Consider the following 24166-nt stretch of genomic DNA (forward strand, 5'->3'; position numbering starts at 1 on the left):
GGGGCTAACTAAGCTTGTCCCCTTCATGGATCAATGCCTTGTCGTGGCGAAGGGGCTTGAATAACTCAGAGAAGCTATGAGCTATGCCATGCAGGGCCACCCAAGATGGACAGGTCATAGTGGAGAGTTTTGACTAAACGTGATCCACCTGGAGAAGGAACTGGCAAGCCACTCCAGTATCCCTGCCAAGAAAACTCCATGGACAAAGACAACAGGCATATAAAAGTTATGACGCTGGAAGATGAGCCCCTCAGGTCGGAAGGCGTCCAACATGCTACTGAGGAAGAGCGGAGGACAAGTACAAGTAGATTCAGAGCTGATGAAGCGGCTGGGCCAAAGCCGAAAGGACGCTCAGTTGCGGATATGCCTGGAAGCGAAAGGAAAGTCCGATGCTGTAAAGAAAAATATTGCATAGGAACCTGGAATGTAAGAACCATGAGTGGAGGTAAGCTGGATGTGGTCAAAAATGAGATGACAAGAATAAATATCGACATCCTGGGCATCAGTGAACTAAAATGGAAGGGAATGGGCGAATTCAGTTCGGATGACTATCATATCTACTACTGTGGGCAAGAATCCTGTAGCAGAAATGGAGTGGCCCTCATAGTCAACAAAAGAGTGGCAAAAGCTGTAATGGGATGCAATCTCAAAAATGACAGAATGATCTCGATACGAATCCAAGGCAGACCTTTTAACATCACAGTAATCCAAGTTTATGCACCAACTACCGGTGCTGAAGAAAATGAAATTGACCAATTCTATGAAGACCTACAACACCTTCTAGAAATGACACCAAAGAAGGATGTTCTTCTCATTACAGGGGACTGGAATGCTAAAGTAGGGAATCAAGAGATAAAAGGAACAACTGGCAAGTTTGGCCTTGGAGTTCAAAATGAAGCAGGGCAAAGGCTAATAGAGTTCTGTCAAGAGAACAAGCTGGTCATCACAAACACTCTATTCCAACAACACAAGAGACGACTCTACACATGGATATCACCAAATGGACAGCATCGAAATCAGATTGATTATATTCTCTGCAGCCAAAGATGGAGAAGCTCTATACAGTCAGCAAAAACAAGACCTGGAGCTGACTGTAACTCAGATCATCAGCTTCTTATAGCAAAATTCCAGCTTAAACTGAAGAAAGTAGGAAAAACCACTGGGCCAGTAAGATACAATCTGAATCAAATCCCTTATGAATACACAGTGGAAGTGAGGAACAGGTTTAAGGATTTAGATTTGGTGGACAGAGTGCCTGAAGAACTATGGATGGAGGCTCGTAACATTATACAGGAGGCAGCAATGAAAACCATCCCAAGGAAAAGGAAATGCAAGAAAGCAAAATGGCTGTCCAACGAGGCCTTACAAATAGCAGAGGAGAGGAGGCAAGCAAAATGCAAGGGAGATAGGGAAAGATACAGGAAACTGAATGCAGATTTCCAAAAAACAGCAAGGAGAGACAAGAGGGTCTTCTTAAATGAGCAATGCAAAGAAATAGAGGAAAACAATAGAATGGGGAAAACCAGAGATCTGTTCAAGAAAATTGGAGATATGAAAGGAACATTTCGTACAAAGATTACCATAATCAAGGACAAAAGTGGTAAGGACCTAACAGAAGCAGAAGACATCAAGAAGAGGTGGCAAGAATACACAGAGGAATTATACCAGAAAGATATGGAGGTCTCGTACACCTCAGGTAGTGTGGTTGCTGGCCTTGAGCCAGACATCTTGGAGAGTGAAGTCAAATGGGCCTTAGAAAGCATTGCTAATAACAAGGCCAGTGGAAGTGATGATATTCCAGCTGAACTGTTTAAAATTTCAAAAGATGATGCTGTTAAGGTGCTACACCCAATATGCCAGCAAGTTTGGAAAACTCAGCAATGGCCAGAGGATTGGAGAAGATCAGTCTACATCCCGATTCCAAAGAAGGGCAGTGCCAAAGAATGCTCCAACTACCGCACAATTGCGCTCATTTCACACGCTAGCAAGGTTATGCTTAAAATTCTACAAGGCAGGCTTAGGCAGTATGTGGAGCGAGAACTCCCAGAAGTGCAAGCTGGATTTCGAAGGGGCAGAGGAACCAGAGACCAAATAGCAAACATGCGCTGGATTATGGAGAAAGCTAGAGAGTTCCAGAAAAACGTCTACTTCTGCTTCATTGACTATGCAAAAGCCTTTGACTGTGTCGACCACAGCAAACTATGGCAAGTTCTTAAAGAAATGGGAGTGCCTGATCACCTCATCTGTCTCCTGAGAAATCTCTATGTGGGACAAGAAGCTACAGTTAGAACTGGATATGGAACAACTGATTGGTTCAAAATTGGGAAAGGAGTACGACAAGGTTGTATATTGTCTCCCTGCTTATTTAACTTATATGCAGAATTCATCATGCGAAAGGCTGGACTAGATGAATCCCAAGCCGGAATTAAGATTGCTGGAAGAAATATCAACAACCTCAGATATGCAGATGACACAACCTTGATGGCAGAAAGCGAGGAGGAATTAAAGAACCTTTTAATGAGGGTGAAAGAGGAGAGCGCAAAATATGGTCTGAAGCTCAACATCAAAAAAACCAAGATCATGGCCACTGGTCCCATCACCTCCTGGCAAATAGAAGGGGAAGAAATGGAGGCAGTGAGAGATTTTACTTTCTTGGGCTCCTTGATCACTACAGATGGTGACAGCAGTCACGAAATTAAAAGACGCCTGCTTCTTGGGAGAAAAGCAATGACAAACCTAGACAGCATCTTAAAAAGCAGAGACATCACCTTGCCGACAAAGGTCCGTATAGTTAAAGCTATGGTTTTCCCAGTAGTGATGTATGGAAGTGAGAGTTGGACCATAAAGAAGGCTGATCGCCGAAGAATTGATGCTTTTGAATTATGGTGCTGGAGGAGACTCTTGAGAGTCCCATGGACTGCAAGAAGATCAAACCTATCCATTCTTAAGGAAATCAGCCCTGAGTGCTCCCTGGAAGGACAGATCGTGAAGCTGAGGCTCCAATACTTTGGCCACCTCATGAGAAGAGAAGAATCCTTGGAAAAGACCCTGATGTTGGGAAAGATTGAGGGCACTAGGAGAAGGGGACGACAGAGGACAAGATGGTTGGACAGTGTTCTCGAAGCTACGAACATGAGTTTGACCAAACTGCGGGAGGCAGTGCGAGACAGGAGTGCCTGGCGTGCTATGGTCCATGGGGTCACGAAGAGTCGGACACGACTAAACGACTAAACAACAACAACAACAACTAAGCTTGTAATTGTTTACAATTTTGCCACTCCAGCACATGGGTGTATACAGCAATAACTCAGGACAGGAGCACATGGAAGCTATAATAATTTTATTTGACTTCAAAGGAACCACAAGTGTCTCTTTTTGTCCATAGATTCTATTTATTTCAATCTAAGTGGAAATGCAGGTTTGTTATTCATCAAATGATTCACTGCAGCTGCTTCAATTTTTATTTCAATCACTAGAAGTGCAAGATGCAGTTATTTGGACTGACGGAATTATGTGCAGCATCTACGAACGCCGTTCAAATGTTTGAAAGCTGCACATCAAGAACATGAAGTCAGACCCAAGATCAAAGAGAGCTTCCCAAGGCGGGCAAGTGAATGAAGTAATGAGGTCATATTTTGCCAGCCTGGCGGAAAAGCACAGCAAGTCTGATAAGCAGATCACTGATGGTATTAAGAGATACAAATAGGAATGAAATAACAGAAAGGTTGTCATGTTGTAAACGTGAACCAGAGAACCTTCAAGAAATTAAACAGAAGAAACAAAAGAGCAAGTTTTAGAGAAGTTGTTATTTCAGCAGAGCCAGGAAGCCTTGATCTTGCAGTGGCTCAATAGCAAACAGAAGAGTACTGTATTTTTCCCGTATACAAAACATAAATTTGTGTAGTTCATTCTTCTAAGTCAATCCTTCATATAAAATGTATCAAAAGAGTACCTGCAGGAGCTAAGAAGTGAGTAGAGGGCAAGATAAAAATGCAGTTTTCAAATGAATAAGACAACGTAGACAAAATATTTGACAGACCAATGATCTGTAGGGTGGAAGGCATAATCATTGCCTCATCATCGTTATTAATTCAATTTCTTACCTGCCCTTAAGGTCCCAGGACCTTAGAACTAAGTACAAATCAGAGTAGGCTTGAGATGGCTTTTAGCCTGAGATCATTCTTTCATTCTGAAAGAATGGTGAGGTTTTTCAACAATCAGCTGCAAAATTTTCAAAAATAAAAACTGATAAGCCAATCTTTTATTGAACACCGAGTGTACGGGGTGATAAAGTACAGGAAGATTATGATTTTTCCCAGGCCTTTGTCACCTCGACTCACTATTGATTTTGTTCAGTTATTAATTATTCCTTTCAAAATCTAGCTTGTTTTTTTCTGCTTTAATGTTAGAAATACTGGAAAATGATAATAAATGTGATTCGATACAAAGCCCATTGTAGTACTTCCATTCATATTTTTGTAGTGCTTTATATCAACTCTGATGTAATGACACTAAACAAACTTATTTACAAATAGCAATACAGCTTCTTTTTCTAGATCACTAACTTTCGGATTGGGGTCTAAGATGCTCACACTAATAATAGTATGCATAAAATTATAGTAAACAGGCCTTAGGTCAAAGTGATTTCAAACATGGCATCTTTCTATACTGAAAAATCACAGCTGCTGGGGTGAAGAGATTTCAATCTCTCGCATCTGTGCCATAGATTCCATTTGCTTTTATTAGATGCAATCTATTACTCAATTTATACATTAAGACAACATTCAACAGATGGGGGGAAAGGGCATGAGCTATGTGCTCGAGAAGCTAGTAAAAACCAAGTTGTTCTGGCTACAACCCAAACAGACAAGTCTTTGCAGCCATTTCCAAATGACATCCACATAGCAGGTTGCATGGTTTTGAACCTTGGCAAGGGTTTAGTCAGATTTAGGGGCACAAATCTTAACCTTTTACACACACACAGGCTTTGCTGCATCTACAGCCATGACAGAAAGTAGGGGATGAACAATCAGGCTTCATCACCGTGACAACCCCAGGCTAGGGCAATAATTGGACCCAATGCCATCATACGGAAACTGAGGGCAGTTTGAGATTCAGTGGGTCCTGGCCTGGCTCAGTCCTACCCTCCATTTTGGGGTTTTCTGCTGACCCCTGTAAGCATGGATATAACCATGTTTAGCAGGTGAAAGGATTGGTTGGCAACACTTTTGTCACTATATTGACAGCACCTGGTGGGAGGCCAACTAAGCTGGAGAGCCTGGAGAAATGGACACTTTGGTCCAATCCTCACACACTCCAGTCCATTTTAAGGCACTATGCAGCATTTTATCCTTATCCATACTGATATACATATGGCACGTTCTTATGCACACTCTTTCTGCGCTTGTTCATTTTGTTTCAGTGCCAAGAAATAACCCACAAGTATAAAAGTTAGAAAACTGACACAAAATTTAATTTGAAGAAATTGATTAATCCCTTAAATAAAACTTATAATTTATACAGACGTGATTAAGATTTTAAAACTTTGCAACAGTATTAAAGAACACACAAAATTAAAATGTTATGTAAACTTAAGTAACAAGAGCCCCCTTATAGTTTTTTTTAAAAAAATTACAATATATTACATGTTTGGTACTTGCAATGTGCCGGTACATATTTAGTATGTTTCTATAAAAATAACGAACAAGAGCTTTTATTCCACACAACTATGAAGTCAGACATTTAATGGAATTATTCCAAATTGCTTATTTAAGTGGTATTTTTACAGACAATGGTGTGTGTCCTTACTTTTTTATATAAAAAAGATATAAAGTTGATCAAGTATAACTGTAATTAAAAAGATATTCAAGTATGAAGAAGTCATCATTATGATCAAATATTATTTCCAGAATACACATTCATAATACCAGAAATAAGTGTTTTAATCATATCGGTTTGGGGGAAGAGTTCAACAATATTTTATACCAACTCAAAATTTATTTTCTGTTGAAACAGCATGTTCTCTTTGTGGAATTGCCAATGTTGCTTGAGATATTCTATCCGATTCATGAAAGGATGAACAAAACTCAGGAACTTCAGCTGACTCGCATGATGCTTGGAAGGCATGGCAATTACCCAGAATGCTGGATGTAACAGGAACAGTGGCCTGAATGGAAGAGAAAACTTAAATTTGCAAGTGATGAGACTGAAACAACTAAAATGCTTTGACATCACTGGCCAGAAGGATGCACAAATGACTAAACTGAAGGAATATTTTAGAACCCTGTTTAGAGCTTTCTAATACAGTAACTAAGCAGAAAAAACAGGAACAACAGAAAAGGAAATAAGAAGCAGGTGAAAAGGACACTGTTGGTAAAGGTAAAAGGTAAAGGACCCCTGACAGTTAAGTCCAGTCGCGAACAACTCTGGGGTTGCGGCGCTCATCTCGCTTTACTGGCTGTGGGAGCCGTTTGTCCAGTTTTTCGGGGTCATGTGGCTAGCATGACAAAGCCACTTCTGGTGAAACCAGAGCAGTGCACGGAAACACCCTTTACCTTCCTGCCGGAGTGGTACCTATTTATCTACTTGCACTGTGACGTGCTTTCGAACTGCTAGGTTGGCAGGAGCTGGGACCGAGCAACGGGAGCTCACTCCATTGCAGGGATTTGAACCACCATCCTTCCTATTGGCAAGCCCTAGGCTCAGTGGTTTAGACCACAGCGCCACCTGTTGGTAAGTCTTACTAATTATCCTCTCTCAGCATGCTCTATTAATGCTTTTGGTCCACTGGTAAATATTTGTAAATACGGAGAGGGTTGCCAATATAACAGCCAATTTCACAATGTTGTATTAGGTATCCTTCTGCAATTTTCTAGCCCCTTTCATACAATTGCACTGCTCTTTTAGCAGAGTCTGCATTTTTAACAGTTTTAACCAAGTAAATGCCCCATTGCTTATGAGCGACTGTACACTCTGGCAAGTATATGTGTTAATAACCCATCAGTCTTATTTGAAACAGACTATTATTTAAAAGCTCTCTTACCGGCTGTAAAGAAGCTGCTGAAACTGATTTACCATTTAACTCATCACCGTACGGTGGCAAAACATTCTGTACTGCTTTATCCTGTTTGAAGCCTACACTTTTTGAAACCAAACTAGCATGTTCTGCTCCTTGACAAACTGGGCCAGATCCAAGTACTTGATTGGCAGACATTTGTAGATTGGCTGGTATCAGTCCCAAGTGTTGTAGTGTAAAGTTCATAACTGAAGCGCTCGGGGCTTGGATCGAATCAGCCTGGTCTGAAGCCACAGCAGTGCCATTCACCACAGGGACAGTAGCTACAGAAGATGCGGGTAGCTTTAGGTTCACAGGTGCTATATGAAAAGCAGGGAGATTAATGGCAGTAAATTCAGACGTCACTGGAATACCACCTATGAGGAGGAGAAAGAAAGAAAGAAACGTCACAAATGACAATAATTCTGCGTCAAGGAGCACAGGCCAATGTTTGGCAGGCGTGAACACAAAGTCCAGCCAAACACCAGAAGCTTGGTCACAGCAGGCTTCAGATGAATGCAATGAAACCTTGGCATAGAATATTAATGCACAAACTATCACATCATAAGAAACTCTGAAAAGGTCCTGCAACACCAAGAAAATGACTCACCTAGAACATTGGTACATTCAATGACTGAATAAACTGGCCCCCTCAAGACACGAACATGGAACATGTGTAGAATGTAGATGTTTGTTTTAATTAGTTTTTTCCCTTTATTGTTGATTTTATGTTTCGAATGATTTACTGTGTGGTTTCTATGGATTGTTACTGATGATTTTATTGTTTTATTCACTTTGAAGTTTTTTAAACAAAAACAATCCAGCGGCATATCAATTTTATGAAATAAACAAACACAAAGAAACGCTCAAAAGAAATGAGAATTATAGGAGGCAATAAGAGCATTTATTTAATGAATTGTTAAAAGGATAACCAAAACAGATTTTATTTGCAGTTTTGTAAGCCCTCTGCAAATGAGTTCAGAACTGTTAATACATATTTTACTGAACTGATTAAATCCATCTTCTTCAGATCACAGAAAGTGGAACCGTGTGAGACAAGCCACCATTGCAAAAGCTGAATGAGGAGGGCACAGGCCTCAGGCATACAATAGCTGTAGTTAAATTTCCCACCTAAAGTCCTTCATCATTAGCTGACAGGAATCATCAGATATAAACAAGTCTGGAATATTGTAGAGGCATAGTTAATGAATACACACCAGCAATAGGAGAACTATAAGACTTCTGTTCTGCTGCACACATCTCAGCTTTCTCCTTGTTAGAAAAAATGGTCTCATTACCAAGCTTGGTACAGTGAGGAAGAGGTATAAGGTATCCTGAAGGAAACCAAGTCTAAAGAACAAGGGGAAATGTGCAGTTTATATTCACAACAATAATCAACATAGATTCATAGATTTAGCCCAGGTACTGCACTGTTCCTAAACAAGAAAGGGCCAAAATAGATATGATCATGGCAGAACAATGACTGGATCTCTTGATGTCTTATTTAACAATTAAAAAGCCACTGGGACTGAAGGAAAACATTAAGAGAACTTGGCCATGCCATTTCTAAGATGGAAAACCACCCCTCTTCGCAAAGCATGGGTGGTTGGGGGGTTCCTATATTGTAATGTTCTTCAACACTGGATCCCCAAATGATGAGATTTCGCTACAATTCCCATCGTCCTGGACCATTTGCTGGCTAAGATGGGAGTTTTAGCCCAATATTTCGAAACGAAGTTTGACACTGCACTTGTCCAATGTTGCAATGGATAATAATAACTTTGTAGGAGGGAGAAGATCGCAAACAACCACCATCCTGATGCAATTTTGGACCATCTCACACTCAATTCATGCCACACTTCTACGTTTTCCTTCTTCCTCTTTTTCCATGCCACATTAAAAATGAGGACCTCATGTATATGAAGCAAAAGGCATCCATAAATAATGACGAAATTTAAACATATTTGGGGTGGGGTGGAGAAACTTTTAAATGGAGCTACGTGTTTGTGCTTTACAAGCTTGCAGAATGCATGATTCTTTTTCATTCTGATTTAAAATATTTTTTAAAAAATGATAAAATATTTTAAAAGACCATTAATTTTCATCCTGGAGTCTTATAGATAAAGGATAATTTTAATATGGGCAACTTATTGATGTATTATCAGTGTTGCTGGACAGTATGACATGTCCATTATTGCATTCTACAATTCTGCTCACAGATCACGCAAAACATGTGCTTTGTCCAAATAGCGAGGGTCTGTATGAAATGCAATACAGTAAATTCCAGCAGCAGTCCTTAATTAAAATATAAAAGGAAAGAGGGGGAAATGTCCATGGGCTGAAGCTACCTATCAGATACTACATTTGGTCCTGAATGTGATCCAATTTTCTTTCTTTTTTTTGTAAAGATAGAACATAAAATGCCGACTTTAAGACATTCAGTGCTCCTTTCAGAAGAGCAAAGATATAGGACAAATGTGCTTAAGGGGAAGTATACCTTGTGTGTAGGGATTGCAAATGTTGCGGGCATCTCTTGCATTGTGGTGACGCTGTCAGGTTCCAAAAATTCCCCTTGCCTCTGCTGCCTAGGTGGACCCTCCAAGTGTTGATCTGCTTTTTCAGATTTACTTTGTTTCACAGCTGATGAAGTTAAGGTTTCCTGGTCAAGACACGAAGCTATGGGACATTGGGATTTTTTGCTCTCAACAGATACTCCCTGGGGTGGGGGAAATGCAAAAAAAAACACCAAAGGCTAATTTAGAGGGGATACACACATATGGATATTGTTTATTTATTTCAACAATTTATATACTGCTTAATTACAATAGTCTCTAAGCGGTTTACAAGAGACTCAGGACAGAAACAACAAACAAGTTAAAAGTATAATATCAGAATTCAATTAAAATGCCTTTTGGAATAAACAAAATTTTCAGTAGGTGATGGAAGTTCAACCAAAGGGCAGGCACTGTTTGACCTCAACTGGAAGGGAGTCTCATACAATTGGGCCCACAAAGCTGAATGTGCGACTCCTGGTGGATCCAAGCCATGGGAGACCGCTAACAACTTCAGACCTCAGTGATTAGGCAGGGATATAATGAATCAGGTGGTCCTTGAGAGCCAAGTTGTTAAGGGCTTTGCAAGTTAAAACAAGAATCTGGAGCCTGGCCTCGGAGCATGGAGTTATGTGCTGGTGATAGTCTCTCCCCAATGGCACTACAGTTGGAGTGTTCTGTAATGGGTGAAGCCTCCAGACTAGGCCCAAGTGCAGCCCTACATAAAACACATTGCAATAACTGAGTCTTGAGGCTACTAAGGCATTATTCACTATGGCAAGACTATTCCTGTCCAATAATCATTGCCATTGGCATATTGGCTGTACATGGTAATAGGTACCCCTCCCTAATGAGCCTACCTAAGCTTCCAGTGACAAAGTTGGATCGGGGAGCAGCCCCAAATCTATTCTTTCAGAGTGAATGAAACCCCACCCAGAATAGGCAGGCACACACGCACACGCACACACAGAAAGCATATCTCAGAATGAGTAATATTAAAGGTGCCTTCTCCCTTCTTGTTCTCCTTCTTCTCCTGCATTCTGTATGTCAACTCCATCCTCCAACACAATTCTTATTTTTCCCTTCTCCTAAGTTGAGGCTGGACTTTCCCCACCCTCTATTGCACTCCTCAAAGCACAACGGAGAGATATCCAGTTCCCAGAATTCTGTATCTATATAAAACCACATTCTTTGAAACAAGCAACTGGCTGTCATCACTCAGAAAAACAGGAATACAGTACAGAGTAAAAAATAAATATATGGGGAAACACGGTGCCTTGAAAACATAGCTATAAAAAGCAACTGATTGGGGCTACTGAAATCCCCAGATCTCTACACACACAAGACACTAGTCAGATTCAAGACATTCTTCACCTTGGCAAAGCTGGTGAAATGTGCCTCTCCAAAAGGTGTCATCCTTATGTAATCCTTCCCAACAGAGGTCTATTTCATCTTTCTTTAGTCATGTTGTCACTTATTTGTTACTAAGGAGTCTTCTACCCCCTCACATTACTTGCCAATCCTGACCACAGCAATCCCCTGTTCTAGACCTCATTAACACCCCACCCACAAAATTAGTATAAAAATCCTGGCTACTGCCACCAAGTACCAATAATACAGAAGAATCCCAAGCTTAAAGTCAGTAAAAGTAACAAGGCAGAGGGAAAGTAAAAATAAGTTATGAAATTTAATCAATAGCAGAAAAGGCAGGACTAGCTTGGTCCAAGAGACTCAAGAAGGAGTGGGAAAAGGAATAGGGAATAGCTGATGAACCTGATTGAAGTGCAAAAGGAAAAGAGATAAGTACAAGCATACTCTAGTACAGTACTTTGCTTTATCATCAAAGTGCACACAGTAAATACATTTGATAGTTTCCAGAACATTTGATCAGGGCTAGGAAAATAGGAAATAAATCTAATGCAGCAGCTGGTTCTGTGTGCAGATGCCTCAATTTTACAAAGGATTTCTTCCACTCCTTAATGCCTTCTGCATTCATTTCAACTGAGGAATGTGATCTACTTATGTATTGCTTTGTGCTCACTGATGTTCCATCTCAATGATTGAAGACTTCTGGACACACACCTTTGGATCAACTTCTTATTAAAAAAGAGCAGCTCAATATATGGGTCACAAGAGCTCTGCCCTAAGGAGGGCAGTTTTTGCAACAACTGATAATCTGCAATTACTGATTTGCCAGGCAGAAAATAACAGGCTTGCTCAAAAACGTAGTGCACTCTGTAATATGTGTCCCACCGTTCTGCAGCATCTAGGGCACAATTTCCCAAAGCATACTTTAGCCCATTATCTGTAAAGGGTGAAAGAAGTATGAATTACGTCTCCACGCGCCCTCCCCCGGCAGGAGATGGTGTTACATCATGTTAGTGTGTGTGGCAGCAGTTTTGAATATACCTGCCAGATGGAAGAAGGCAGGCCCAGAGCCAGTGCTCTTCTTCTAGAAAAAGAGGTGCACACCACAAACTTCTCCCTTGTTCTTTTAGAATGGCAATGGCACCTACCTGAGAGGTACCGGAACTGAGTTCTGGTGAGTTCCTGCTGAAAAGAAGCCCTGCCCAGAGCTGTAACTCATCCAAAAACACAAGACAGCTTCTTCTGAGGCTGGGTAACTGCTGTCCTTCTATATGGGGAGTAACTGGATGCTCCAATGCCACAAAAGCAAAGCTACCTGGAAGTTAAGAGGGAGCCCAAGCAGATAGCCTCCTCCATAAGGTTAGGGTTGCCATATTTCAAAAAGTGAAAATCTGGACACAAAAGTTGTTGGGCCAAAATTGTTGAATTTTTCCTTAGCTTTGCCAAAGATTGTTAAGCTTTTCTGGCAAAAGTTCAAAAAATATGAGTTTTTGAGCTATTTTTAAGGGAAATCGCCAAAAACAACACTGCCATACACAGGGTTGCCATATATCCAGACACTGCTTCCGACTGCAGTATTCCAGGTATGTCCGGATGTATGGCAACCCTACATTAGGTGGGCTTGCAATAGGGATGAATGGGGAGGAAGAAATGAATTTGGCGCCTTGGGTGTTGGCAGGAACTTTTTCAGCTGTTGTTGTTTTTAAAAAATAAAACTTACTGTATTTCTTAAGCTGTTTTCTTTCTCTGCTCCTAAGGCTGTGTAGAAAGAGAGTGGAGGTCAGGCAGTCAGAAGGGGAGCTGTACCGATAATGTTGCTACCTGCGGCACAGCTGAGATTTGAAAAAGCTGCTGCTGCCACTGCTAAAAACAGGTCCTGTGCATGAACCTGACTCACAGGAGCCCTTAACTATTGAACTGATTTTCCACAGCAACCAATTAGAGAGCCCTATCCCATGCATTTCATGCCTTAGCCGCCCATTTAGTATCTGGGAAAAGTGTGCACTTTAATACAGCTTACCAGCAGCACATCATGCAGCGCCACTTCTTCACTCGCACATTTTTTCACTGGACTACCCTCCATTCTACGTCTCTTAAAAGGTCTCTCGGGCACCATGCCATCCTTTGTACCTTCCTGCTCCTTCGCCAGCCAGAGGTCCTGGCCTTTAGCACAGGAAGCACTTCCTTCTCCATTGCTGCCATTGTCTTCAATAAATACTTTACCGGGGGCTACTTGGGAGCTGGGGGACTTACTTCCAACCACATTAGCACAGTGGACAGGCCGCACCGTGAAACCTGGATTGTATGCCGTCACTAGTTGTGCTTGGGAAGGGTGCAGATATAATGCATAGGGCACATTGGGATGGAGAGGTAGCATTGCTGGAGGTACTGAGTTCTGGATCAGAGGTAGGATCTCAGCCTGAGAAGGTAACAAGAATGGTTTAGGCTTCAAACGAGTTTTGGGTGGCAGACCTAGAGGGGATGGCAAAGTAGAATGTTCCAATTTCATTTTTCTCTTCTTGAATTCCCTAAGAAAAGAAATCCACAGCATTAAAATCCTTGCATCCAAAATGGCTCCGCCAAAGAAATACAGTAGAATTGGCTCTTCTTATTTAGAAAAGAAAGCACTGCCAAACATTAAGTCATGCTCTTCTTACACCAAATATGTTAATTTTAGTCCTGTTGTTGAGGAGTAGTGTTAGTAAGTGTGATATGCTGCTGGAGGATTCACCTAGCTGGGATTTTTTGCTTTCAATAGGCAGGCTTTGTATGCATCTCTTCTTTTACGAACATACCTTGACTGTTCATCCAGCTGCTGTTTGCATATTGTTGCAAGTTGAGCCATCTTGCTTGGAAAGCTTGGTGGAATTTGACCTTTGGGAGAAGAGATAAATAAAGAGATTTCACTAAAACCGTACTGTTTGCATAGCTTGAGGATGAGCAATTCATGGCCTTCCAGAGTCCATCACTGGAAGGGCAACACCTTATGGTACTGCTCATAAGGTGTTGCATACAGTTTGTCTTGTAGCCTGGATTTGGCCACCCACACAGCCATTGCCACAGTGGGACAAGTCCATAGGATTACATGGAGCTGTCATATTAAGAGCATTTTGATCCGACACAGCATCTCCAAGGGTTCAAGGTTTTTCAGCGCCTTTTTACTCAAAGTCATCAGCTGGAAATGCCATTTATGGAGCCTACTACACTTCAAAGCTTCAAATGAAACCTGTGACTGCACCTAACACAATTACCCATTAGCCTTTCCAACCTGAGTATAGGACATACCTTTGTATAAGTCTAGCCAAACTAAGGAAGGCTGCTCAGGAGCAGACAGCTCAAGAGATTGCAAGAAAAACTGGGGTTTGTTTGTTTTTCTGCGCTAAGGCATTAAGCAGAACCACTCAACATTTCAATAGCATCTCCGCGATGACACTGAATAGAGTTTATATTTCAACTACGTACTTGCATTTTTCTTGACAGGACTGCTTGGAGCAGATCTAATTTTCCTCTGATTGCTTTGCACATCCTTTGCCAATTTCATTAAAGATGGGTGCCGTATGAAGCCTTGCTTGCTTCTCGTAGGGAAGAGGTTCTTGGAACAATGCTCTTTGGAAGACTTCCCTTCCGCAGGATGAGATGAAGCAATCGCAGTGGGTGCAGATTCAGGCTGTGCAGCTATAAATCAACCGCACACTAAATTGTTATTAAGCCTTTGTTTTGGCAGAACTATTTGGGAAATGATTATATCTACATGTTAGTGAAAAATGCCTTTCACAAAAAGCCTTCTTTGGTTGGTAGCAGCAAGGAGCAGTGGATAAGAAAGCCTCACCATTACAATGACAGGCAGCGACCATTTTAGGCGAGTCCAACTGACATGTAACCACTGACCTGCAGGTCCTTTGGGACCCCAGAAGAGGGAGGAATAGTGCCATAACAGGGCACACTTATGCACATTCCCCCAATGCATGCTTTGACCTGGAACGAAACCCCTGCGGAAACACGGACTTGCCTGCAATTCTAGAGTACAGAAGTAATAGTCCACCTACCCAGAATCTCTGAAAAAACATCTGGTCCTGTCCATTTAAATGCTGGTTTGCGACCCTTCTCTTCTGTAACGTGAACCTTCCTGATGAGCTCAAGGCTACTGAGAACATTAGCAATATCATACAGCCTTCGAATTTTAGCTGAAATAAGTTTAAAAGACAAATGAAAATGCAGTACTACTACATCACCATTAAGCAGAGGTTCAGTACTATGAAAACATCAGCTTTCTTCTCCTATTCATCCAAATTGTGCTTTAAACATACAAAACAAAAGCAATGGGGTCATTTATGTTCCAAGGATCCACAAGACAGGAGTACACACAAGACAGGAGTACACAAATAGTTAAATTTTGGTCCCTTGGTCAAGTCATATGCTCAATATTTTTAAATGAGCTTCTGTGTGGATGACAGAAGGGTGGGGTTTAGGAAACTGTGGAAAATTTAATTTGGTAGGAGCCCAAAGAACTGTGTCCCCACTGAAGAACATTCTCAACAGACACCTTGCTTTGTTAGATGGAAGCTGGATGAGAAAAGAGTAACCTTTCCCACATTCACAAGCTTTAACTTAGCTGCAGCTTGAACACAGGACTGTAGCTACAGTTAATCCGCTGCATGCCATTGGCTTGTTTCAAACAAGAGATGAGGAACCCATGGCCCTCCAATGTTGGACAACTCTTTATCCCTGCCAATGTTACACATTCCTGTCTCAAACTAACCATAGTTGATATGTCACCACTCGATCAGTTTGTATAATACAACAAACTGCAGTGAACTGAGTGGAAGTGAAGACTCCCAAATTCTTCCTGGCTGTGCAGGAGGATAGAAGCAGGTAGAGGAGGCTGGGCTCCTTCATGACTTGCTTAGCCAGTTAAGCAATGACATCTGAAACAGCCACTGGGAAGGCCTGTGCATGAATTATGAGGAAGCCAACCTCATCAACGTCTGGTTCAGGAGTCACTATCTAGGTCCAATCAGCCAGTTTACTTAACCGAAAAAAGGTGTGTGCTTGTGTATTCAATCCTGCTTTTGTGTGCCTGGCTTGTTAGATACCCTGGTTCTTGAACCACAGCCTCCCAGTATGGACATCATAGGAAACTATGATTTAAGAAATCATGATATCTTCAAAGATGAGCAAAGGGGAGGAGTGAGGATTGAAAATGGGGGAACATTATTTGAGTTTATTCTAATAAACCAGTTGCATGGGCCAACACTGGGCCAAACCTGGCCATTAAGAGCTAACGTCTAAACCCACCTGGGAACATTTGTACCAAGGGCATACTAAGTTGCAAAACACCTACATTCTTAGTATGCTATCTTAATTTTTTTCATATTTTTAGTCTTGTATTGATGGGCTACAGGGAAACCTTTGACGCCTCCCTTTCCATGGAGGCGCAGGTTGCATCCACAGCAAAGGTGGCATTTTTCCATCTCCGCCGCATCAAGCAGTTGGTCCCTTACCTCTCTCGCCCCGATCTGGCCACAGTGATCCATGCGACGATCACCTCCAGGCTTGACTATTGTAACTCGCTCTACGCAGGGTTGCCCTTAAAGCTGACCCAGAAACTCCAGCGGGTGCAGAATGCCGCGGCGAGGCTCCTTACAGGGTCCCGGCCGCGGGATCACATTCATCCAGTGCTTTACCAGCTGCACTGGCTCCCGGTGGAGTACAGGATCAGGTTTAAGGTGCTGGTTTTGACCTTTAAAGCCCTATGCGACTTGGGACCCTCGTACCTACGGGACCGCCTCTCCTGGTATGCCCCGCGGAGGACCTTAAGGTCCACAAACAATAATATTCTGGAGATCCCGAGTCATAAGATGGCTAGATTGGCCTCTACTAGAGCCAGGGCCTTTTCAGTACTGGCCCCAACCTGGTGGAACGCTTTTTCCCAGGAGACCAGGGCCCTGCGGGATTTGTCATCTTTCCGCAGGGCCTGCAAGACAGAGCTGTTCCGCCTGGCCTTTGGGTTAGACTCAGCCTGACCCCTGTGTTTTTCTCCCTCATGGCTTGGATTTATGGCCTACTTGAAATGAGGCTGCACTTTAAATTTTAATACTGTATTTTAATCTGTATTTTAACTAATTGTTTTTATGTTTTATTGTGGTTCTGTTGGTGTCGGCCACTTATGGCCTACTTGAAATGAGGCTGCACTTTAAATTTTAATACTGTATTTTAATCTGTATTTTAATTAATTGTTTTTATGTTTTATTGTGGTTCTGTTGGTGTCAGCCGCCCTGAGCCCGGTTTTTGACTGGGGAGGGCGGGGTATAAATAAAAATTTATTATTATTATTATTATTATTATTATTATTATTATTATTAAAAGTGTTTAAATAAAAATTAAGACACTTAGGCCAAGCACAGTATAGAGAAGATATGCAAATTTCTGCCACTTACTTTTAAACTTGCTTTTATCCAAATATTCAACATGGTCTTCGCCAATCAAAATTTTAGCAGCAACTTCAAGATTCACAACTTGCGGGGTTGAAACAAGAAACAGCATCACAAATTTCTGACTCATCACCCGTAAAGACTTGTCTTTACGACTGTTTACTGAAGCTGTACGGAGAGATAACCATGGCAGAATGTAATCCAAGTCATGAGAACTTTGAAATCATTGTTCCTAACTCACCTAGGCTTCAGGCACACCCCCTCCCCCCAATAAATGTTTCCATGCAGATTCCATTTATTTATTTAAAGGATTTATATACTGTCTTTCTAAAGAATGATTTGCTGCCCAGTCATAAGGAGAGTTACAAGCCAAACATAAGGAGAGTTAAAAACAAATTAACCCAACTAATTAATTAAACATTGCCCCAGATGCAAGCATTTGCAACCAATCAAATTCAAATCAGAAGATACTGGCATGCCAAAACTACAAAGCAAAGATGTACCTCCTCGAAACTCCATCCCAGGAAGTTCCACAAAGCAGATGTCTGTGTGGTCATTTGGCCTAACATGCTTTGCTACCAACTGAATCTTCTGGTCATCCTCTTCAGGCTCTTCTTCATATTGTCTTCTTTTAATCAGCTCAACTTGCTGACTATAGTTGTTCTCCTCAGCCACTTTTTTCAAAATCTGTAGTGTTTTCTTAAGATTATGACGCCCATACCAAGAATACCTGTTTTTGGCAAGTCGGCTCACCATGTGAAGACTTTCTAGTACGTTCATTATGTCGTAGATACGCCTGCGTTCAACATCTGTAGGAAGGGCAATTTTTTAAAAGTTATTTTCCACCTGCTTTTTAATCCTGTCACATTCTGGAAGATGGGTAGACCCTTGTGATGATATCTTGATTCCACGTGAAAACTGGAAGACTGGAAAACGAAAGACTATGCTCTTTCCACATAGTCTGACTGGCTATAACATGCCCGTTCCAAATTCCTGGTTGCTGTAAGGAGCTGATTAGTCACCTGTATTATGATGACCTTTAGCTGGCAGCCCAGCTGCATCCATATCTGGACAGGGATAGACTATAATTTCTGTTGTCTATGCCCTTGTATCCTCTAAATTAGATTACTGCAATATATGGGGCTGCCTCTGAAGACTGTTTGGAAACTTCAGTCAGTGCAGAATTCAATGGCCAGGTTGCTCACTGGGGCAAGATGGTTTGAGCGTGTAACACCAGCCCTGGACTGACTGCCAATTACTTTCCAGGCCCAATTCAAAGTGTTGGTTTTGACCTATAAAGCCTTGAATGGCTCAGGACCGCAATACCTCAAGGACCGCCTTTCTCCATATGAACCAGTCCAGACCCTGCACTCATCATCTGAGGCCGTTCTCCATATGCCCCCTCCATGAGAGGTCCAGAGGGAAGCAACACAAGAATGGGCCTTTTCTGCAGTGGCTCCTCAGTTGTGGAATGCTTTCCCCAGGGAGGCTCGCCTGGCACCTTCGTTACATATCTTTAGGCGCTAGGCAAAAACATTTTCCTTCTCCCAGGCCTTGGGCTGCTTAAACAATCTGTGGCTTTTAAAATGTGATAGGGTATTTTTGGGGGGTGGGGTGGGGTATCATGTTATATGTTTTGTCAAAATACAGTACAAAATCCACCCTTTGATATTTGGATGAAGGACAGTATATAAATTTAGTAAATAAATAAAAATGGTAGTTATTAATGTAATAACCTATTAGTATCAGCTACAGTGAGGGTTTAAGGATACTGAACCACATTATAAAGTTGTTTATAAGAATTACCAAGACTCTAATCAATCGCTTATAATTTTGAACAGTGTGAAATGAGTTTTGCTTTTTCCAGTAATAAATACCAGATCTTAGCCCCAAACTTACTAAGCTCTTCTGCTACTTCATCAAGGCAAATTTCATTGTTCTTAGAGATGTCGGGATAACTAGGATAGCGAGCTAAAAATTTGTGACACAGCAATCCTAGACTTTTCTCTTTACGGCTGGGTTGAGATTTTTCATATTCGTCTCCTGACAAATGGTCCTGCGGAAAGAAAACAATGCAGAAACACGGAAAATATTAAGATTCGACAGATTTAGTAACAGCATTTCTGGCCAATGTGCAATGCCAAGTGCCTTCTTGGTGACAGCTGGTGAGCCTCAGAATAATAGTTACCCTGAAGCGCCTGCTATGCACACACTATAATCTCTAAAAATAACTAACACTCCAGATTTGAGGTCTAGCACAAAATACTGAAACAAACCAAAGCTGAGCTACTTTTCAAGTGCATACTTAAGCTTTGAGTACAGTGCTCACTAATATTTATAGAGATAAGGAGAAGAAAAATGTTTTACCTCAGGGATTTCACTTCTGCTGTCTGACAATCTTTTTTCCTGCTCTCGATTTCTAATCTCAGGACTAGCTGCACTGATTAGCATTTTCAGGTTAGCTGTCGGTGTCCATGGGTCTCCAGGAGAGATTTCATTAGGTTTGGGTGGCGTTGTCAGATGGCCAGAAGCAGGAGGCGGCTTCTCTGCCAAAAGCCAATTGGAGGTCGCTCCCTGTTTCAGAGGAGTTTTCAATGTGCTTTCATGTGGTTCAAAAGACCAATTTTCCTGAGCCAAGAAGAAATGAAACTGTGTGACTCGAGATTAGCAATGCCAGGCATAAAAGCAATGCTGTTTTTAATCAATAAACCAACCAATGTCATGTTGAAATCAATCAAGTGCCTGTTGTCAAAACAGTAGTCTGCCATGTTTTCAGACCTGGGACCCACCTTTAGCCCAAACATGTAAAGGACACATTCCTTTACATTTTGCCATGTATTTTTATGGTGGTAGTTGTGACCCATCTTAGATCAGGCTGCAGTATACCACCAGTTGAAAACCAATGTGTCAGAACTTTCACCTGTTTAGTTCCTAGGGGATTTTATCAGACTTCCTAAGTATTTCAGTCAGTCTTGATCGTTTTGCTTTAGGGTAGAAATACATGCTGCAGTAAAATAAGGCTCACCCCGCATAATGTGTACAATTTACTTGTGTTTTGATATACAACATCATGCATTTCTACATGACTGAATGTTGGGGACAAAAAAATGGATGGCATCAAAACACAAGTAAGTTTTGTTTGTTGCTAACAAAGCGAAAAGTGTAAACAAGTTCCTGAAAAAGGGAGGAAAAATAGCCACCATGCCTGTGGATAAAATCAAGTGCCTATCTAAACCAGCATTCTCTTCTCACAGTGGCTTTTTCCAGGAGACTCATTTAACCAGTGAACATGAAAATTATATGAAGAAAACCTAAGTTAGGAATAACATTTTTTGGTCAGCTAATTTCAAAGTCAAAGGAGTGGCCATTTTTAATGCTGATAAAATACAGTGAGTTAAATTGATGGGGTTTTGTTTCTACCCATTGCTGGGTCTGGAACTTCCTTCGACAATAGCTTCACAAGTGACTTGTCTCCGTACAGATGCAGAGAACAAAATGATTGAATGTTAGTGAAGGTAACTATTCTTCAGGTCCAGTTCTTTATCAAGACTGAAGTAAAACCAGATTGTTAAACCAAACAACAAACAGAAGATGTCAAGCATAGCAATGGTTGTTCATATGTAATTTGCAATTTGTTTATTTTAGAGCTGTGTCAACCACGGCCCAATGAGCAGCATTGAGATGCCAGTACAGTGGAACCTCGGTTTACAAACACCTCGGTTTACAAATTTTCGGTTTACGAACGCCGTGGACCCATCTGGAGCGGATTAATTCACTTTCCATTACTTTCAATGGGAAAGTTCACTTCAGTTTATGAACGCTTCAGTTTATGAACAGACTTCCGGAACCAATTATACCCATGCTTCAGGTTAAGTACGCTTCAGGTTGAGTACTCCGCGGACCCGTCTGGAACGGATTAATCCACTTTCCATTACTTTCAATGGGAAAGTTCACTTCACGCTTCAGTTTATGAACAGACTTCCGGAACCAATCGTGTTCATAACCCGAGGTACCACTGTACTTGGTATGCGGTAGATAAAGTGGGAGTCTGAACAGTCTCAGATAGGTTACCTTGTCTTCAGCATTCATTTTGCCACTGCAAGCTTTTCTCTTATTCATATTAGTTTGAATTAAATACAATAAGGGCTTTGTTGGTTGGGCAACCTTTACAGCATTCTTTGAGAAGAAGAAAAAAGGAAAATTAGTTTATGTATATGCACTTAACAAAACAAAAAACAGAATAGATGGAAGTCTGTGATGGTACAGTGACCAGTGTTGGACTTAGGATTTAGAAAACAGAGTTCAAGTCCACACTGAGTCAGTTAGCTTTCTAGGTGACCTCAGGACACTCTCTAAGCCTAGCCTACCTCACAGGGTTGTTGTGGCAAAAAAATGGGGAGGGGGTGAGCCACGTATGTCACCTTAATCTCCGTGGAGGAAAGGTGGGATGATGACGACATCATTTTACAAGAGATGCTGAAACAAATTTGATGTGGGAATACTGGTGCAAGACTTCTAGAATGAGGACTTTGGCCATTCATTCAGATGACAAATTGTGCCACACAGCAGTAAGCACCTGTATTCAGAAGGCCAACTGAGTTTAGGTGGACTTACTCCATAGGCAGCATGCTTAGGATTGCAGGGTTATGAAAAGATTTCCCAACTCCATTGCTAAGAATGTGTCTACATGAGTCTTATTCTTGCATATTGCTAAATTTCTCCTCCTATGATCACATGTCTTTACATGAAAGGGACTGATGCAATTTGCTGAAGGATGTGTCTAGATTAGCACTAGTTTTGTTTAATCCTGTTTCAGGTTTCTTGCTTCAGTCAAGTTTGTGATTCTGAAGTTGCCAAACCAGCATTATAACATAAAAACAATAAAGAAAAATAATAAAGGCTGATGATCAGAAAATGCTGCATGAGACTTCTGTCCAAACTGGTTGTAGGAAGGTCTGTACAGTGGTACCTTGGGTTGCGTTCTCAATCCGTTTCTGGGTGCCGTTCGCACCCCGAAAATTACACAGCCCAAGCGGCACTTTAGCGCATGCACGAAGTGCTGATAGAGTGCTTCTGCGCATGCATGAAGCATGCTTCTGTGCATGCGCGTGGGGAGGAACCGTGTTCTTAAGCCGAAAGTATGCAACCCACAGCGTACTCAACCTGAGGTATGACTGTACCAACTTTCACCAATCTGGTGCACCCTAGATGTTTTGGACTACAGTGGTTAAGAATTTAATTCGTTCCGGAGGCCCATTCTTAACCTGAAACTGTTCTTAATCTGAAGCACCACTTTAGCTAATGGGGCCTCATTCTGCCGCCGCGCTGCCAGAGCACAATTTCTGTTCTCATCCTGAAGCAAATTTCTTAACCTGAGGTACTATTTCTGAGTTAGAGGAGTTTGTAACCTGAAGTGTTTGTAACCCGAGGTACCACTGTACAACTTCCACCAGCCCCTGCTGGCATTCAGGCAGCAACAGATAGACGTTGTAGCCCAAAATATCTGGATTGCACCAGACTGGCAAACACTGGTCAATATCTGTTTAACAAGTTGCAACTGGAGGTTCCCACCATTTACTGGCAGAATGGATAACCACAGATTACACAACATGGTGGGCAGCACATTACCAGCTTCTTGCAGCCACAGCAGATTGACTCCAAGGCTGCCAGTCTGCACATATCTTTAGAGTTTTGATGACTGCAGTGTATGTCATCCAGAAAACAACCTTCCCAGTAATCCCGTCCAAAGGTGAGCATTCATTCTCTGGAAAACATATCAAGGACTGCCCCTTGCTTATCAAGCTGAGTGGGTTTCTTTTCCCTGTCCCAACAGTTCCCAGACATTTTTTAAAGTACTGTGGAGCAAAGGTACATGTTCTGTGGGGCACCTGTGTTGTGAAATACATAATTATATATGATTTTTTTAAACTTGCAGGCCTGTGATATTATGAAATAAAGCACCAGTACTTTGTACAGCAGCTATCATGGTTGTTGGAGGAACCGAATCTGGCCAGTGTGCCCTGTGCTACCTCCAAGGTCCAATTCATTGCTATTTGTTACAAATCACAGAAGCAGAAGCCAGTTGTAGCAAAAACGAAGCAAAGAGCCCCAAGATACCATAAAAATGTACAAAGCTTATCACAACACACACTTTCATAGGATAGAGGCTCCTTAATCAGATACAACCAAAGAATGGTGCATCTGTCAAAGTACACGTCAATCAGATTTGAGCTTAATATCGTTAAGGTTATTAATTTCAGCAAACACGATTTAACCATTAAGCAGCACTTTTAAAAATAAATAAATAAAACGCCCCCAAACGCCCACTATTTAAAATCACCTTTTTGCGGGCTAGTTTCTCAAGCACGCCCCCAAGGTCTCCTTTGCCTTCTGCTACAGCTCCTTCTTTACCAGTCATTCACCCCCTCCTCCTCCACGTCAACTTTCCCCTCCTTCCAGCCCCGGGATTCCACCCGCGCTCTTTCGTTCGGGATAAGCTCCTCCCACCCGTCGGGCGCATGGCGCCTCTGATTGGCTTTTGATGGGAGCGGGGCGGAGACTTCCCCTGATCCAGTTTAAATCGTTTGGCGCCAACACCCCGCGACCAGAATAACCCCCGCCCCGCCCTCACCTACCTTTTTTTTGTGTGTGTGTGTGTTTCCCCCCCTCACCTTCCGTCTCCGCTTAGAGGGAATCTCGGGCGCGACGCGGCGGTCGCCGTTCAGACGAAACGCGTGCCATCCCCTCCCTCGCTAGGCTGA

At 41.9% G+C, this 24166-nt stretch overlaps 1 protein-coding gene across 2 annotated transcripts; it reads right to left on the reverse strand.

Moving 5' to 3' along the window:
* Positions 1–5537: 5537 nt before the first annotated feature.
* On the reverse strand, positions 5538–24166 carry E2F8 (E2F transcription factor 8). Of its 2 annotated transcripts, none has more exons than XM_035117222.2 (14): positions 24041–24166; positions 21477–21581; positions 19773–20033; positions 19305–19461; positions 17909–18214; positions 17412–17573; positions 15021–15158; positions 14437–14649; positions 13770–13848; positions 12995–13502; positions 9552–9770; positions 8272–8404; positions 7043–7431; positions 5538–6166 (listed from the first exon to the last, which is right to left on the reverse strand). In XM_035117222.2, the coding sequence occupies exons 2-14, from the start codon at positions 21522–21524 to the stop codon at positions 5990–5992; spliced, it is 2790 nt and encodes a 929-aa protein (XP_034973113.1). In that variant the 5' UTR covers positions 21525–21581; positions 24041–24166; the 3' UTR covers positions 5538–5989. The 2 variants fall into 2 exon arrangements, with proteins under 2 accessions (XP_034973113.1, XP_034973106.1); XM_035117215.2 differs by lacking the exon at positions 24041–24166 and adding an exon at positions 23746–23813.

Source organism: Zootoca vivipara, chromosome 1 (genome assembly GCF_963506605.1).
Source record: "Zootoca vivipara chromosome 1, rZooViv1.1, whole genome shotgun sequence".
NCBI lineage: Eukaryota > Metazoa > Chordata > Lepidosauria > Squamata > Lacertidae > Zootoca > Zootoca vivipara.

What these genes read in the sequence shown, in the direction of transcription:
- E2F8 (XM_035117222.2), bottom strand. Translation starts at nt 21,524, where the DNA reads ATGAATAAGAGAAAAGCTTGCAGTGGCAAAATGAATGCTGAAGACAAG. An exon ending in CAGCTGGATGAACAGTCAAG is followed by an intron (nt 13,503 to 13,769) that starts GTATGTTCGTAA and finishes TTCTTTTCTTAG; the next exon opens with GGAATTCAAGAAGAGAAAAA. An exon ending in TTGCAATCCCTACACACAAG is followed by an intron (nt 8,405 to 9,551) that starts GTATACTTCCCC and finishes CTTGTTCTTTAG; the next exon opens with ACTTGGTTTCCTTCAGGATA.